The 17542-nt window shown below is 43.5% G+C and overlaps 1 protein-coding gene across 1 annotated transcript in view; it reads right to left on the reverse strand.

The window, feature by feature from the left end:
- The window catches only part of PAPPA (pappalysin 1), a 174752-nt gene that overhangs the window by 142684 nt on the left and 14526 nt on the right, over positions 1-17542 (reverse strand). Inside the window, exon 2 of the mRNA XM_021551415.3 lies at positions 4715-5783. Coding sequence (XP_021407090.2) covers positions 4715-5783 — 1069 coding nt within the window. The remainder of the gene's footprint in view (positions 1-4714; positions 5784-17542) is intronic.

Here is a 17542-nt window from a genome sequence, read left to right on the forward strand (position 1 = left end):
AGCTGATTAACATCCTTGACATCTGGAACAGAGGACAGAATAAACAGAGAGAACAGAGGATTTCCTGTTGGGACTTGGTTTTTGGGTGACAACTACCAAGATACAGCAGCTCCATCCTTGGCAGCATTACTCTTCGCCTCCTAAACAGCCCTGGAGCTGCTAATTAAAGAACTGGACATTTAACACTGAATCCCTAGACAAAAGCTCAGGTATTTGCTATATGTCTGTCTGATACCTATGTGAATGCAGGCATCCTTGATGTCAAGAGCTGCATAATGGTCTCTTCGAGGCAGGGGATTAAGTTCTCAAGCTCCTGGAACTGAAGAGCTTTGAAGAATTTCTTCTGTTCTTTTTAGTGTTTAGGATTAAGTGGAAATTAGTGCTTTATTGGGAATCAAGGAGTGTTTCTTACAACTTCAGCTCCTGGAAAAGGGCATTCAGTGTGCCTCCCTCCTCCAGAGTAAGCTGACCATATTTTTCAAGTAGGTCTCATGAAGAGATTTCCAGCAGAAGAGAAGGAAAAGAGGCTGAGCTGGTACTCCATAGGAGAGCCCTGCAGTGCAGCTCAGTCACCTGTCTGAGGCTGCCCTGGGCTATGGATTAGCCATCACCTCCTCCTCCTGATGCTTTGGCCCACATGCCCATGCCCAGTGTGCTCACACACAGCTCTGTCACACCCACTGCTGCTCAAAACCACTGTGGAAATTCCTACAAATGGGTCAGGCATGTATTTTAAGTCTAATTTATGTATGCCTGGAATGTGGTGTGACACGATATGAACAGAGCTGAACTGTCCAATACAAGTGCTAGAAAAGGACACAGAGGCTCCAGCTTTCAGGGAGGGTTGGAACTGGATGATCTCTAAGGTTCCTTCCAACCCAAATCATTCTGTGGTTCCACGATTCCTTGGTTTGGTGACAATCTGAGTTTGCTGCAAATGGACCAAAGCTTGTACACATCATCCTGCCCCTTGTTTAGGCAGAAAGGGAGGGCTGTGAGACTTTGGGACACACATATGGATGTTGAGAAAGTCTGTCCCCAGGACAGTTATTCTGGGGTGTTTTCCAGCATGTATTGGTAGGCTATATGGATTGAGGGAGTTTGAAGACACTCCAGTACTTTTACTGCTTCAGGAATTTCATCAACGTTTTCCTAAGAAGGCACCAAGAGGAATGCCTCCTTATCTGTCCATGAAATCCTGTGGTAGAGCCTGATGTGCAAGCCCAATATTACATAAAAGGAACATCTCAGTTAACCATAGGATGGTGCAAGAACTCACCACATCAAATGGCATTTACCGAGCATGATTTCCTACAATCCCCTGCTGCTTCTTTCAAGTTCTTTGAAAAGCAGCCATGGTAGGTGTCATGGGCTCAAAGTCTTCCCTGTTTTGTAACCAGCAATATACCAAATAACACAAAGACTGAGTCTTTCTGGCAAGGGTGTTTTTTCTTGCTCCTTCCCTTTGTATTGGGCCAAACTGTATGATCTTAGCATGTTTTAATTTCCCGGAATTGCAGAAAAGCAGAACAATATTTGTAAACCTTCTGCTGGGACAAAATACATTTTGTCCCACTCTCATGAAATTAATGAAAAGAAGTGAGGCAGATATTCTTGGATAAAGCCTGCTGTGTGGCTAATGATAACCAGTCCTTTGTTTTTTTCCCTGCAGGCTATTAAAAAAGAGGAGAGATGATCTAGTTGGTACAACAATGTTTATGCCTTTTCTGCTGAGCAGCCCTGAGAGCAGAATTCCCATTCTTACTGCTGTCCCTCTGACAAACTTAAATCTCTGCCACCTCCCTATGGCACAGAACATCAGCTTTTTGGAGTTAAATATTGTTGGAGAGGTGCCACAAAGACAGGCAGGAAACAGAAGAGAAACCAACCAGCTGTGCTGCTGGGATCAGCTCTGAAGTCACCAGAGTTTCACCACCACAGTGAATGAATGACAACATCAAAGTACCTGAGCCCTTTGTCCCAGGTGCCCAAAAAGATCACAAGAAAATTGTAGCACAGATCAGAGGTGTCTTGGAATTGTTCCAGTAGTATCACTTAGTCACAAGGCACCCACAGTGTTTTTTGTATCAAGGCTCAGAGCAACTCTGTCCCAGGATGGAGCTTCATGGACTGAGACTCATAATAAGAAGGAAAGTGGCTGGGAACAGATAAATCATCTTTTGGGGATAAAGAGGCACTGAGGAGGGTTTCTGCTTATTACAGCATTAGTCAAGCATTAGCACTTCTGGTTGGTTCCAGAGGACAGAAGTATTTAATGAATAAGCTCTGCTTGGTGAACAGCTGGCTGCAACTGCTGACACTGAGGGTGTGAAGGAACAAACCCCAGTACCAAGGAAGACTCTGAAAAGCCTTTATAAATAAAGTTCAGGAAGTTTTTTATTGGTACCATTTCATCTTTCTTCCCTCCCTTTCTTCACCAGATTGAAGGATCTTTCCCCTTTCTTCTGCTATTGTTGGACTGAACTTTGGTGGAGGAAGTACTGAAGTGAGATGTGAGTTCTCCGTGGCTGCAGTGTCTTCACTGCTGTGGTGCAAGGTCTGCACTAGAGGGGACTGAGGACTCTTGGCAATGACAAGAAGGGCTGAGGCTGCAAAATGGACCCAGATGGTGCCAACCACATTTTTACTTTGTCACTAATTGACATGGAATTCTCTCTCTTGGGGAATGATGCTGACAGCAATACCAAAGCCTAACACAGGGTTTGAATCTTCACCCCTGTAGTCACTAAAGGCTTTGCTGCCAAAATCACTGCCCTAAACCTGTATTTGTTAACCTGAATTCCCAAAGCAGTGGGAGTCAGACTTACAAACTTCAGTGGTAAATCCACAGGCCTAGCTGCTCTATTTTGCCTTACTGAGTACAAACACCCACCACAGCAGTGAGTTTGAGCTCAGCCAAAGCACATCAGCCACCAGATAAAGGCTCCAATTATATGGAATTTCTCCTACTGCCCTCTGTAGTTTCATTGCCAATGATCAATGCTGTGCAAAGATAAATAAATTAAATCTGTCTGTTACAAAAAAAAAAAAAAAAATTTGGAGCATCTCTTGATTTTTTGAGGCTCTATGCTGTGGAAGAAGATCTTCAGGCCTCCTCTACTCTTTTTCAGGTCAAGAGGAGGTTTTTCTCAAGTCAAAATGAACTTATAGAAGATCTGTGAAATCAAGGCCATGACATCTAAGTCCTCCAGACAAGCTCAGCCAGGTGTTTGTCTCCAAATTGTATTATGCTTGTCACAGAACAAGTGATAAAAGGGTACTATCAGATTAAAAAGAATGTATTTTTTTCCTAAAAATTGTATTAGTTGCCATAGCTAACACCTTGAGTACCCAGAACTACAGTGTTAAAGCAATCCAATTTGCATTATGCCTTTGATTATATTTGCTTAGTTGAGTTCCTCTCCATTTGAACAGTATTAAAAATTGGTATTTTTCCTTTCAATGTTTTCAGGCATTAATATTGAAAGAATTTCCTCATTTGAGCTTTGTTCACTGGTAAGTGACTGAAGTCAAACTGAGCTAGAAGGATTTTTTAAACAACAACCTTGCTGGAGTAAAAAAAAAATTGGCTTTTCTTTCCAACTTAATTATGTGTATTTAAAGCTCCAGTAGAGCTGATAATGTTGTTTAAAAATTTCTCTCTATTAAGGAAGCTATAAATATAGCCTGAATTGCTGCAATGGAAGGGACTCCTGAAGAGCTTGTACTTTCTTTACCTCAACTTTAGTGTTGGGTATTCAGACCATTTAGAAGTTTCTTTTTTATGGCTCCATGAATTGCCCTAAAAAAGCTGTAACATGGAATGCAGACAACAGAACTTCAGTTTTAATCTTCATTTTTTCTGTGCTTACACTTCTAACTCATTCACAAGAAACACCTTATTACTTAGACATACTAACTTGTCTGAATTTGGAGTAATTGTAGGTATGTGGTACCCACCTAATGCAAGTTATTTGACCATATCACTCCTCAAACTGAAGCCCAAAGAAGCCTGAGCTGAGGAGATGAGGATTTTATGAGCTCATATCCACCCACAGAAAGCTGCCCTGCAATGAAGTGGCATTGCCCTGTTCTTATTTATATTTAGAAAGAGGCACAGAAGAGTTTCATTACTCACCCAGAGTGTGCAACAGGAACCTGGTACCCACCTCCCTCCTCACAACCCCCAGACTGAGCTGTCCCTCCACAGCAGTGCCCACAGAGAGCTGTGCACAGCAGTAAGAGTATGGAGTTACCTACCTGCCTTCAAAGAAGTGCTACAGAATTAAAGTCTACCTAAGAGTATTCATGTTCTGTTTCATGCCTGAGGGCCTTTTCCCTCTCCAAATACACATGAGCTTTCTGTGACATCCAATCCCCACTCCTCAGAGTCTGGAGTTAAAATAAACTGTGCACTGTTACAATATGCTGCTCATAGCTTAATGGGTCTCTCAAAATTGGCTGCTTCAGTCTTTAGCTCAGATTTTCTTTAGCCTGGCTGGAGAATACCAATTCAGGGGTAAGATACTTCTGAGACCATTACTGAGATTGCATTTGGAGAACTGCAATGTGAGCTAAATACTGAGAAAAAAAAAAAAATAATAATTCAACTACAAAGCCCATAATAACAATAATGAAAGGGTTCAACAGCCAGCAGGATGATCGATACCTAGACAGATATTCATCAATATGATCATAAAAATAAATTGCCTACCTGTAAGGAGAATATGGGTCAAAGCAGGTCTTGGTGACTTCTGTTATCTCTGGGTTGCAGCATTCCCCCCCATCAAAGTTGTACCTCTCATAATTACAATCCATGTCACACACCCCGTTCTGCTTCTTCTTGTTGAAGAGCGTGTGGCGGACGTGCCGGCAGTCCCCACCGTCGTACCCCGTCAGGGTGTGGTTGCACTCAGGGTCACAGTTCTCGTCCCCAATCTTGCTGATGTCGCAGTTGGCCAGGATGAGCCGGTGGCGAAGGGAAGAATTCTTTACCTCCAGCACCTCCAGCTCCCAGGTGATGTTGTAGCGGCTGAAAGCTTCGTTCAGGTGCTGGTGCTGGAACTCAATCTGCTGCTGGCTGACGGTGGGGTTCTGATGCTTGTCGTCGTACAGATTCACCACGCGGTAGCGCACGGTTTTGTTGCGGCGGAACCTGGGCAGTTTGTTGTAGCTGGCGATGACGTCCGTGTTGTCACACACTGTCTGTCCGCAGAGAGGAGGGTCCAGGCTGGTGTCCAGCAAATAGCCGTGGTGGTAGTTGAACTTGGTCTGAGGGCTGCTGCCATCCTTCATGGGAGACCAGGCGCTTTTCACATTCAGTAAACTGTCTTGAAGAACGAGCTGAGGTAGGGGCGTGTCTTGCCTTTGAATTGCCTGCTCCATGTCCAACAAGATCTCCTTTTGAGACCGGGCTGTCCTCCAGAGGCTGAAGTGCTCCATGTAACCCCGATAGTTCTGGTTCAGGGCGTTTCCTCCCAGCATGAGCACCTTGCACTTCAAAGTCAGCAGACTGAAGATGCTGCCCACTTGCTCTCCACTGGTGGCCACCTGGGCACCGTTCACGTAGAGTCTCATCAGGCGCCCGTCGTAGGTGGCGGCCAGGTGCACCCACTGGTTGGGGAGGTAGCTGCGGTGTGCTGCAATGGTGGTGACTTTGCGAGCACGGTCCGTCTTCAGCGAGAAGAAATAGCGGGGGTCTCTGTTCCCCTGGTCACTGACGGTGTTAATCCCCAGGACCCAGCCTCGGTCACGGGAGGTGTAAGAACATTTGTCATACAGTCCTACGTGCCCCCAAAAGAGAAATATGAATAAATAAGGATGACAGAATGAAGGCGTTAGTCTTTAAATTGTGTAAATACAGCTCTCTAAATGTATATACACACACTCACCTACATCTGTTAGATAGTTAGTGCACAAGGAAGACTTTAAATCATCTAGTGCACCATTGTGGGAGGTCATGTCAAGACTTCCTATTAAAGGTAAAGATTTGCCAGTGGCGTGTACAAATGGGATCCCCTTTTCCTGACCAATGTCCAGAATTTTTCTTCAAATTCCTATCAGCAAAACGTTGGACTGTGCATTTGGTTCTTCCCTTCCCTCAAGCCATTCATCAGGGTTGAAAACAAAAACAGTCTTGAGAACCAATCCCTGTTGATGTCACTCATCCCTCATACCCCTGAACTGTGTGTCTAATAAGGTCCAGAAGGGAAATAAATACAAAATCTAAATTCTGCACACTTTGAGAAACACTGAGCAGCTTCAGTCACCTTGTTAAGTTCAAGTACACAGATCCTGCAGAGTGAATGGGATGTGTTCAGACTTCCTTCAGAGCCATACCCAATAAAAGCCAGTAGGCACATGGCATACACTGGCATACACCACACTGGGGAAGGGCAAGAAATACACACAGATGCACAGCCACGGAAATACGGACATTCATAAAGGTTCCTGCCCTCTCACAGGCACACCTCCTAATAACTGAATGCACCATGGAAAGATTTCTCTCCCAAAGGGTAGATCCATACTTAGAGCTCTCTCACCCAGCCCTCAGACAGCTCCAAGCAGTGGACAGAGGCCACTCCTCCCCAGTCTGGGACACAAGGCTCGCTGAATTAAAGACAGACATTTCCATCCTTCAGTCCTCAAAGGCCAAGGGCTGCAGGGACACCCCTCACCAAAAACAAAATCATTGGAGCTTTCAGCACCAAATGGCCTTTCTACTATCAGCACATAGAAAACAATCCTTCCCCAGAGCCTCCACTTCCAAAAGCCTAAAGGAAAATCATAAATCTCTGACAGTTCAGTCCTCGTGAAAAGACTAAATATCCCCTTACCTCACCCCTGCACCCTCACCCTCCCCTCACTACAACCAAATAACATCTTCTGCTTCTGACTAAGTTGCTCAAGAGCCATCTGTTAACAATCACTCATTAACAGTGCAGTCTTGTCTAGTATCAACAGAGCAAAGGTTACAGGAGCATTCACTGTATTTTTCCTCCCCTCTCCCAGCACCCACCTTCCCCCCTTCTCCTCACACCCTGCCCCTCTCCACCTCCTCCCCCTGTAAAAAAAACTCTCCTGATGGGAAAGTTAAAAACATTTAAACGGGCCTTTTTTCTGCACACTGCTATTTTGCTAGGGATTCTGAGCTCCCCCTTTTCCTGTTTCCTTTGGAAGAGAGATCCCAGAGTTCGGAAGGTAATGTGTTTATTCATCTGTAGGGTGCACTCAGTTCAAAACCTTTTCAAGACCAGCTTCTGGTTTATACTGCTACTTCTGATCATGAGAAAGGAGAGGAGGAGAACCAGGCAAGGAAAAAACAAATGTGCTAAAAAAAATTACATTTGCTGGGATGGGTATTTACCCAAAGAACTTGTGATACCAGAGCCAAAGCTACCAATAACCTTCTGGAATCAGTTTTTGAAGTGTTTTTAAGTTTTTCTTTAGGAGATAAATACTTTTACAAAGTATTCATTTTCAGATGGATGAGAGCCCATAAAAGTCTGTATTTTATGCATCTCAAATGAAGGTATTGTCCAATGATAGTGGGTGGATAATACTGCAATGAATAAGAAGACAGCTGGCAAGACAAGTCCCTCTCCCAAATAAGTCATAAAAATCTCATCTTATTGTAATAAGACCATTAGAGCTGATCAGGCATTTTGCAAGAGAGTTTTTGCCTGCCAGGAAATGCCAGCATGGTGAGAGAAGAAAAAGTGATGCAGAAATGGGCTTGTCCCAAATCCTTCTGAGAATCTGCATGTCTTCAACATGGCCAGGGGAACCCCAGGGACTCCCTGGGCTGTTTTGACTGAGGCAGAGGAGGACAACTCATGCCTGCCACAATCCCACCATGATCTCCAGCCTCATTTGCCATCCCCAGTGCCCAAAGCCTCCAGGTCTGTAGATCACAAAGCAGCTGCACACACATAAGCCCTTCCACCTGTTTCTTCAGGCATCTAAGATCCCCACAGTTGGATGGACAGCTAGAAGTCCTGGGACAGGTCTCCAGTTCCAGGAAAGTCCACCATACACTCTTTAAAGGCCAATAATTTTTTGCTCTTTACACTGACTGGGGCTAGAAATATTCCCCCAAAGAGCTGATAAATTATTGTGGGATGGAAATCCAGTTTCCCAAGCAGCATTTAAAGAACATCTTCCTCTCTCTGAAGTGCTGCATGATGCTGGTGATTGACCTCGGCTGAGCATGAGGAGCTGCTGGAGGAATACTACAGAATAGTAGCAATCCTCCCTTGCCTTTGAGCCTTTAAACCCTGGTGTGATGCAATGTGTCTTGAGTTGGGCTCAAACAGCTGCCATCAATTCAAGATTTACAGGGAGCCAAAGAAGGGCAGGAAAAGAAAAAAATCCAGTGACAATAGGGACACCACTGAACACACCAGTATGAAAGCTGATGAACTAAAACACTCTACTATTCCAGTTCCTTGCATTTTCTACTTTAGGGCAAAGGTCATTACTGAATCCTTATGCCATGTACAGTATTATTTTCTCAAACTTTTACTATTGCAGACATCCAACTCTTGATGAAAAGATGGACTGAGCACAAGCCTTTCAGCAGCAAGAGTTTGTTTTGTTCTTAAGAGAAAGGAAAAATGTAAAAAAAGGGACAAGAAACACACACTCCCTTGTGCTGGGATAAGAAACCCAACTCTCTTGCAAGTTGTACCGTCTCCTTATGACCCTGTTTGCTTGAACACTTCACCTATTTTCCCAATCCTTCACTTTACTTTTGGCTTTGCACTGAGGATCCTCCGGCTAAGGGAGTGTCACTTTTCCGTTTTGTCCCCAGCACAATGAAACTAATTTCAGCTGGGACACTGGATGTCATAATAAAAGAATTTATTACTTCTTCTATGACAACTAATAAGGGCAAAGCCATTGGAAGATGGGCATGTGAAATAATTGCCAGAACTTCTGAAAACAGAATAATTTGATGTTTTCACAATTTATTTCAATTTAGTAAAAGGTTCCATAGCCGTGAGTTATTTCTCAGACATAATTAAGAACATTTTAAACAAGAGGAGGCCTCTTTTACCCCCAAACAAGGCTGGTTTTGAGCAAAATCACCCCACATAATGGTTGACACTCCAAATTTCAAGTCAGCTGTGACCACAACCAACATTTACATGAAAAATGTACAGAGTTTAAATTCTCATTTACACTGAGAATTCTTTACAATAATGCAGTAAAGGACATTTTTAGCTACTTAATATCTCTTTACCAACCAAAGAGGCCTCATGGTAAATGAGACACAGCCAATGGCTGAAAAACCACAATTTGGCGAATGTGCCTGAAGTTTCTGAGCCAAGAAATGGTGTGAAATAAAACTGATGTTTGTTTTCCCCACAGAAATTAGATTAAAAAAATATGTACAAGTTTCATACAGCAGCAGCTTTCTTCACTTCTGCTTGCTCTTAGTTGCTAGAAAGGGATGGAGCTCCAGCTGAGTAGAACACTGACAGCCCTTCTTACTCCTTAGTCTGAATGATTTTTTCCTTCTAAAGCTCTTGTTCCCGAAGCCCAAGGGATTGAAATGGAATTTTATATTTAATTAAAAAGAAAAAAAGAAAGAAGAGGTGCTAGTTCAGCTTTCCAGCAAGAGGCTCTGGAAGCCTCCCTTCCCCACAAAGGAGTGAGTCACTTCTTGGAGGGCTTTGGAGAAGTGCACAAACAGAGGAAGATGCCATATTCCTTTATGCTTGGCCAGAGACAGACTTCAATGGCCCACAAGGCTTCTTCCAGTCCTATGATGTTTGTCCCTTATAGGAAAAGTAAATTCCTAGGCACAAAAAGAGTGGGGAAAGCTGGATAATTCAACTTCAGCAGCTCAGAGCCAAAAACCGAACATGGAAAATGAGAAAGACAGTCTCCCTCTTTCCTTTTACAAGCAAAATCTCAGCTATTTGGCCACAATAGCTCCACCATCACTGTCCATCTGACCTCTTCCAGGACCCCCTAACCAATGCCAGCATTTATGACCCACTTTGTTTTCAGGACTTTCCTGGGTATTTAAATAGAGCCACATCCTTACATGAGCTCTGTGCACTGGGCAGGGTTTGGCAGCATGAGCACAGCACAGAACATCAGCTCCTGAACTTGTGGGAGACAGCCCTGGGTGAGGACAGGAGGCATTGCTGTAACTGGGATGGGAGCAGAGCAACAGGAACTCACAGCTGGAGGCTGCTGGAGCCAGGAGCAGCCCTCTGTGGGCAGAGTTTGACAGAAGAGAGGCTGGAGTAGCCCATACAAGCTGTTGTAACCCACTTTAATGCTATAAATAACATCCTCCAGGGCCTCCTTCTCTCACTTCAGTGCCATTTCTTATGTCTGGACAACAGCAATTTTTGCAGCAACCAGCCCAGCCATAGAATAATAGAAGAATTTCCTTCTTCATGCAGAAGTTTCCTCTCCTTGCTGAGCAATGGGAAGTAGGGGGGAGAGTGAGAGGGGGGAAAGGCAATAGTAAAAGCAAAAAAACCACCTTTGTTATGGTTTCATTTCCAGGAGGGCGAGGTGGGGGAAGGGGAAGAGGGAGCTCAGTTTGACTTTGAACACCTCAGGTGCTGCGGAGCCGTCAGAGCCACGCAAGGCAGAACAGAAAACAGTGCCTGCACTTCTGAAAGTTGGCCGTGCCTGTTTTGCTGGGAGACTCCAACCAGAGGTGACAGGACTCAGTTATGAAAGGGGAATTTAGGTCAACAATCAAAGCTGCAGTCAGGGGGCCCAAGAACAGGGAGCTAAAGGTTGGGGCTGTTTTTTTCTTTAGCATGCTTTAATCGTTCAGTATCAAAGCGTAGAAGAACGCTTGAAAGAGCAAATATTCTACAGGAACCTATAGAAAGCTTTTATCTGTCCACAGGAAAATAATTAAAACCGACAGATTTGGGTTAAGTATCCCCATGTTCCATGCAATTGGATAAGTCAGTGAAGATCCACTGGAGCAGTTCTTGAGTTCTGCACTGGATATTTCATGGTGTGATGTTGAACCCAATATAGTTTTACAATGGGGAGAAATAATCTCTCCTTTCCTTTGCTGTGCTTCCCTCAGCCCCACTTCCTTCCACAACAGTTAAATAATTCAAAGTCCAGCATACTTAAGGCAACATCTCTGTCTATACCATTTCCAACACAGCTAAAAGAACCTCCTGAGGTCACCCCCTGAGACAGGGAGTGGCTCAAGAAAACCACCTAAGGCTTGCTCAGGTGGCAACATAATACTTAAAGAGCAAAAAGGGGATGTTTGCTGCTGCTATCAATCTAGCTGAATTCACACCAGACTTTATCCTTTACAAGCTGTGTGAGAGGATTCAAATCTGAGAGAGAAGGACAGAGTTCTTTTTGTTCTGCCATGAAAGACAAGAACTTCATCGTGTAGAAATACAGAGTCTAATACAGCCATGCCTAATTAACATTGAGAATTTAGCCCAAGGCTCTTTAAAATCAAAATCTTTTTATCAGTGTAATTTAGCATCAAATTAGGCGTACATTGTGTACTGTTTCTCAAATTCCCAGTCACTCATTTGCTCAATGACATACCTTGAAGTCTGAAAACAGGGAAGTGAGAACAACTACAGCAGCAAGACATGAATTTATAGTGGCTGGTTAGTTATGAACATTACATAAATCCTTCCCTGTTGATAACAGAATCATGTGGGCTGCAAGAGAGCAGCCACTGGCATGGACAATCATATTAGTGACACTCCAGTGATCCTATTGTGGGAATACACCCTCTAACAGTATGGAAGAGCTTACTGCAAATACATCTGGTAGGCTGGGCTTTGTGAGAAATTACAGATTGTGAGGGTTTCGAGGTGTAAATGAACACACAGCACAGGGCAGAGAAGGAGCTGAGTCCTTGCACTGTTATAACAGGACCAGCCCAGGGCTGGGAATGGCTTTTCCAAGGGCTCCTTCATCTACAGCCTCAGCGTAAACAAGGGTTAGTGGGAAGGTTTGCTCCTTATCTAGATCTCATTAAGCATTTCACAATAAAGCTGCAGGACCACTGGCGATGGTGAATAAACTGTTTATGATCTAATAACTAGCTTTAGGTGGGCTTTTAAATGGACAGAAAAATGCACATCCTTCACAAGGGTCAAACGTCAGTCCCTGCTACAAAGTCTGGGATCATGGGAACATTCCAGACAAAGGTAAGGATATTTTCCAGGTAATACCTGCAAAGTTATTTATTTCTCCTTCCTTGTTCTCAGAAACACCTGAATATTTTTTGATGAATCTTGGGAAACCAGTATGTGTCCATGTTCTTAGAGATTATTTTAGCACACAGAGGCATAGAAACAGTGAAAATAGTAGAGAGAGGCTTCTCTTGGATCCTGCTCAAAGTCACACTGATGTTCCATCAGGGAATCACTCCTGTATGTCACAAATATGGGAAACTTTGCATCCAGCCTGATTCAGAAAAGAATTCAGGATTTTGGCTGCCAATTTAGACACTCTAGTGTTGCCTTATTAAAAAGTTGAGTGTCGTGTTTATGAAAACCCAGATAAACTTCAAATATCAGAATGGAAAGCACTGAATAAGTTTATTGGTTTGGCTGAAAGGGATCATCACACACCTCTGAACTCCCAAGCTTATCTCTGCTCACTGCCCAGCAGAACCAGATTACAAATTAACCCTCCCATTGTACCTGAGACAGCTGATTCACCTCCAGAGAAATCCAGCATTAACACCATTCCCACTTGAAAAGCAGGTGTTGCAAAACACATGGATACACATCAGGAGGAATGCATGGAAACCATTCATCTTCCACAGATACATGCACAGCACACACAAACCTGGGAAAAAGGACACTAAGATAAAAGCACAGCAGCAGAAGGGTCACTGGACTCACACAGATTAAGGTACCCAGCAATGTTTGGTGGAACACAAGTCACCGCTGCATCCACATCTCCTCTTCCTCCCTGTGCTGTTTGCCAAACACTGATTAGCTATCAAAGCTCTACAGAGAAGTTTACTCTTGCTCACACTGAGTGGCTTTCCTCCCCTTTGTAAGAGTTAATGCTTGAGAGCAACCACAGAGTATCTTCTGTGGAAAGAACAGACATGCAATACCATAACTTCTAGGCAATCTAAATGATAAAAAGATATTCCTGGGCTCCTTTTAGAAAACAGCAGAGAGAATTGATCATAAACTGGGTCAAGATAGGTCAGCATACCTCAGAGCAGATCAGATGGCCAGAGCATCCCAGGAGGAAATATCCTCCTGGAAGGATTATTAGGGGCACATCTGTGCCATCAGATGACCGTGCACAATACCCATCAGCTCACAGGGAGTTCAATATGGCATTTCCTTTCAAAATGTGCTTTGTGTCTGACAAGCAGTGCAAGTCAATCAGCTGCGGCAGCGCCCGAGCGCGGAGCGGGGCTGGAAAAGCGCCCGACACGCTGCCCTGGACGGCCACAAACACAGGGCTGGGAGAAGTGGAGCTCTGCACATGAGGTGGCTTGTGGTGCTGATCAAAACACACAGCTAGGATTAAAGGGGGGACAACAACACGGCTTGTTTTGCTTTTTAGAATTCCCTTGTCTCTGACCTTTACAGCAGCTTTAGGGCAACACTGGAACCAGCTGAGCAGTTACTACTCCCAGCTGCAGCCAGGAGAGCTTTTACACCATTGCACAATGCATGTGTGTTTGCAGGGGGGAGGTTAGGGCTGGAGAACAAAGGAGGAAATCTAGTGGCACCTAAATCAAACATTATGATCAATGAGGGAGTGGGAAGAGAACATGGGGAGCAGGGACAACCTTACAACCTTTCCAGGATCAGACAGATGGCCAACATCCACATTATTACAGAAACAAAACAAAAACAAAAAATTCCATGAATGCAAACTAGGGCACCCTGCGAGGAGACTGTAAAAATCACATCATGATAGCTTAGACTTGTCTTTGTAATTGAGGGGCATTTCCACATGAAACAGTTCTAGTTATTTAATTGGATTTTGAGAACATTCTTGGGCAGACACTTTGTGAGCGTAAAACTGAGTAGTTCCAGTGCATTTATGCTGATTTATACCCTGCAAGGACTTTGCCTTGTGAAAATTAAATATCTTATTGTAAAAATATCTTCGATCTTATCCAGACTCAAATATCTTATTTCATCTGCCTTTCCCATATGACTGCATCTTTCTTGTACTAATAGAAACAACTGAGGCATTTATCAACCTTCAAAGAACTGACTCCAAAACAATCCACAGAGGAGGAGGCTGCAATAGCAGTGGGGAGAAGGGAAGTGATTGTGCCTGTTTTCTGCTGTCACTTATGAAAGGGATCCAGGCCTTCACTAATCCTGACTGTTTCATGCCTCAAATTCCCTGCTCCATACTTGCACACAAGCTCCAAACCCATACACAAACCACAGAGATATTTCTGCTTTCTAGGAAACGTCCTACTGAAAAAAACCCTGCCTCTCTAACATGATATAACTATTATAGTATGCATTCCAGATAGGCTGGAGTCACCACATACTAACCTAAGTATAGGATTTTAGAGCTTTATTATTCTGCTCGGTTTGAATCCAGTTTCATTTGTTTTGGTATGATTTTCCTCCTGGAAATACCTGAGCCTGTATTTCTGCTCTACAAATACCACTGATCACTTGATCTGTGAGCACAAATAAATAGACATCTAAAAGCAAATTCTCACACAGATACTCATGATGTCTTAGAAGTGCACAGAAACAAATTCACACCTATTAAACCGAAGACTGTAGCTGTGAAAATTCAGCCTTTAGTTCTTAAAGGACAAGATTGGACAGCGATGGGCAAACCTCCAAAAGGTCACAATTCTGCTTCGCTTTCCATAAGTGTTGCCAAAGCTAAATCCTTCTCGAAAGTAATTGACCTTCTCAAGTCTGCAGAACTGGGAGAAAAATGTAAAAGAAACAAGCTACCTTGGAAGATTTTTGGCAATTCTTGTATTTAGCTGAGCAGCAGGAAATATCATATGTCCAACCTTTCTTATGTTATTTCAGCCCTTCTACTTCTGGTTAAATTTGGAAGTAGAGCAATGAAGACTAACAAAATACCATGTACAGGCACGATTTTCTCTGTGCAGGGGCCTATATATACATGTGCACATGGCTTGGAGGGAGCAGACTGGGGCATTTGGAGCACTTGGCTTAAATTTGAGTTTTGAGGAACAGTCTCCAGCTGGGGACGGCTCAAATGAAATGAAATCCTATCTCACAACACTAATTACCTTCGACAGGTTTTTGGTCAATGTTTGAAACTCAGCTGAAGTCACAGGAATGGGTCACTCCAGTATCCTGCATTCCCTGGACTGGTGTTCTGCCCTGACACTGAGGCAGACCACCCAGCAAGGAGACGACAAGTTTAAGTCACCCCCAACTTATTTTCTGGTTTCTCATCCACTTTTTGTTTTTAAGGGTCTGCTGTGTTGGCTTCACATTCCTGGCATTGTCAATAGTCCTGCTTCTAGAAGGAAACCTTAATTTCTTCTCCCCCAGGTTCTGTTCTGGAAGTAAACTCTCAGCATCATTGAGGTCAGCAATAAAGCTCTTACAACCTCCAATGAGAAAATATTTCAGTCTTGTTTTTCAGGTGGTTTTCAGACAGTGCACTGGACTGTTTCAAAGGGGAGAAGTCAAGCCATTGCTCAGCACATAATTCTGGAAAAAGGTGACAATATCTAAACAGGATTAAAAGCACCACATGAAACAGAGCCTTACAATTCAACTGCAGCGATGGTGAGGAAACCCTACAATCAGCTGGAAATATTGTGGTGATCAGAAATACCCTACCAGTGTCAAGGAGGGCCCATAGCATATAAAAAGAGAGAAATTAAAAGATTTGAAATTAGTATCTTGGTGCTGCTTGTGCTCTACTGTTGGCTTCAACCATTTTTCCAGTAATAGCAAAAAAAACCTCAGAATACTCTGACGTTAGAAGATCTTAGACACAACACAGGTGATCACTGAATTAATTCCTATTTAAAGACTTTTCAGTTTGGAAAAACAATTAGTTCTATATTGAAAGCTATGGTGACAGATATTCCACCACTCTGCTCAGAAAGGTTTTTCTATTACTGACTACTCTCAAGGCTAAACACTGCTAAAATACTCTGTTCTAAAGTTGCTTAGTCTTCACTGGATCCATTGGGTTTATTCATATCCTCTAGCACTCATTTCCAACCCACAATTATCAGTTTAATATTCCCAAAACATTCATTTAAAGATCATGGTGATCAAGTCACCTCCTAATCTTCTTGAGTCTAACATTTCAAGACTTGTTACAAATCCTATCATTACTGTCACCGCTGATTGTTTTCTCTCTAAATCCTCTTCCATACAACATCCCTCTTAAAACTGTAGACACCAGAATGGGACAAAGTGCTTTGGCAACAGCCACTCCAGAGTCATTACAGGGGTAACACAACCTCCTCAGTCCTGTTCAATATCTCCTTGTTTACCCAGCCAACGATGACTCCAAACCTTTGGCCACAGCTCCACATTGGCAGCTCACATTTACATGCTTTATCTATTCCAACAGGCAGTTGCTGCTCCACATTCAGCTTCCAGGTGAAAGATCCTTTCCTCCCATCCATCCTTTGTGTGTGACCTGCTGCCCCTCTCTCTATATGAATGACTTCACATTTGGCTTTACTCTAATGCATAGTTTTAATGTTCTCAGCTTTTGAAAACACCCAACTGAGAGTCCTGTTTTGGTCATTGTTTACCACTCCCTGCACTCTGCAACATCTGCAAATTTTATCAGCACTGATTTTGTTTCCTTGCAGGTTGTTGACAGAAAATATTAACTAGTAAAGAGCCAAGATTGCATTGTGCTGAATAGGAGGGAATGTGGCCAGAGTCACACTGTTCAGGCAATGGCTCTGTTTTTCAGTGGGGGAAAATAAATACCTGTGATACTCATGAATGCGAGCTTACACAAGTCAAGAGAAAAAAGATGGGACAAATTGATAAGTAGGAGATTGGCAAGATGTGCCCCCTGTCTTTCTGTCTCTTTGGCACTCCACAACCTCAGTCTTCCCTTTACAGCAGCACAGGAACCTAGCACGACCCTGGCCAACAGGGCTTCTTGGCTGAGCATTCCAACCTGTTGGTGCCAAGGAGTGGCATTTGTCATTCACTGCTTCATTCACAAAGCACTGCACTAATGACATTTCCTCATCCTTGCAACACCATCTCTCTGCAGGCTGCTGGGAGCCATATCCCACCTTTGGAGATGGAAAGGAAAGAGCTGAAGGCACTTCACAGCAATTGCAGAGCAGCAACTAAAACCCCAAAGCAATTCCTGTGAACTTCCACAGAACCAGCAGCTGGAATTAGCAGGAGAGGGAGTCTGCTTCTCTCACACTGAGTTGCATCACTGCTGAAACAAACACCCTTTCTTTCTCCCCAAGCATCTAATTTATCACTGAAGGAAATCTCTGTTCTTTTCTGAAAGCACCAGCCAAAAAGGAACCTCTACCCTTTGCAACAGCCTCTGTTTTCTCCTCTGCCAACTGGTCTCTGTC

This window comes from Lonchura striata, chromosome 22 (genome assembly GCF_046129695.1).
Source record: "Lonchura striata isolate bLonStr1 chromosome 22, bLonStr1.mat, whole genome shotgun sequence".
NCBI lineage: Eukaryota > Metazoa > Chordata > Aves > Passeriformes > Estrildidae > Lonchura > Lonchura striata.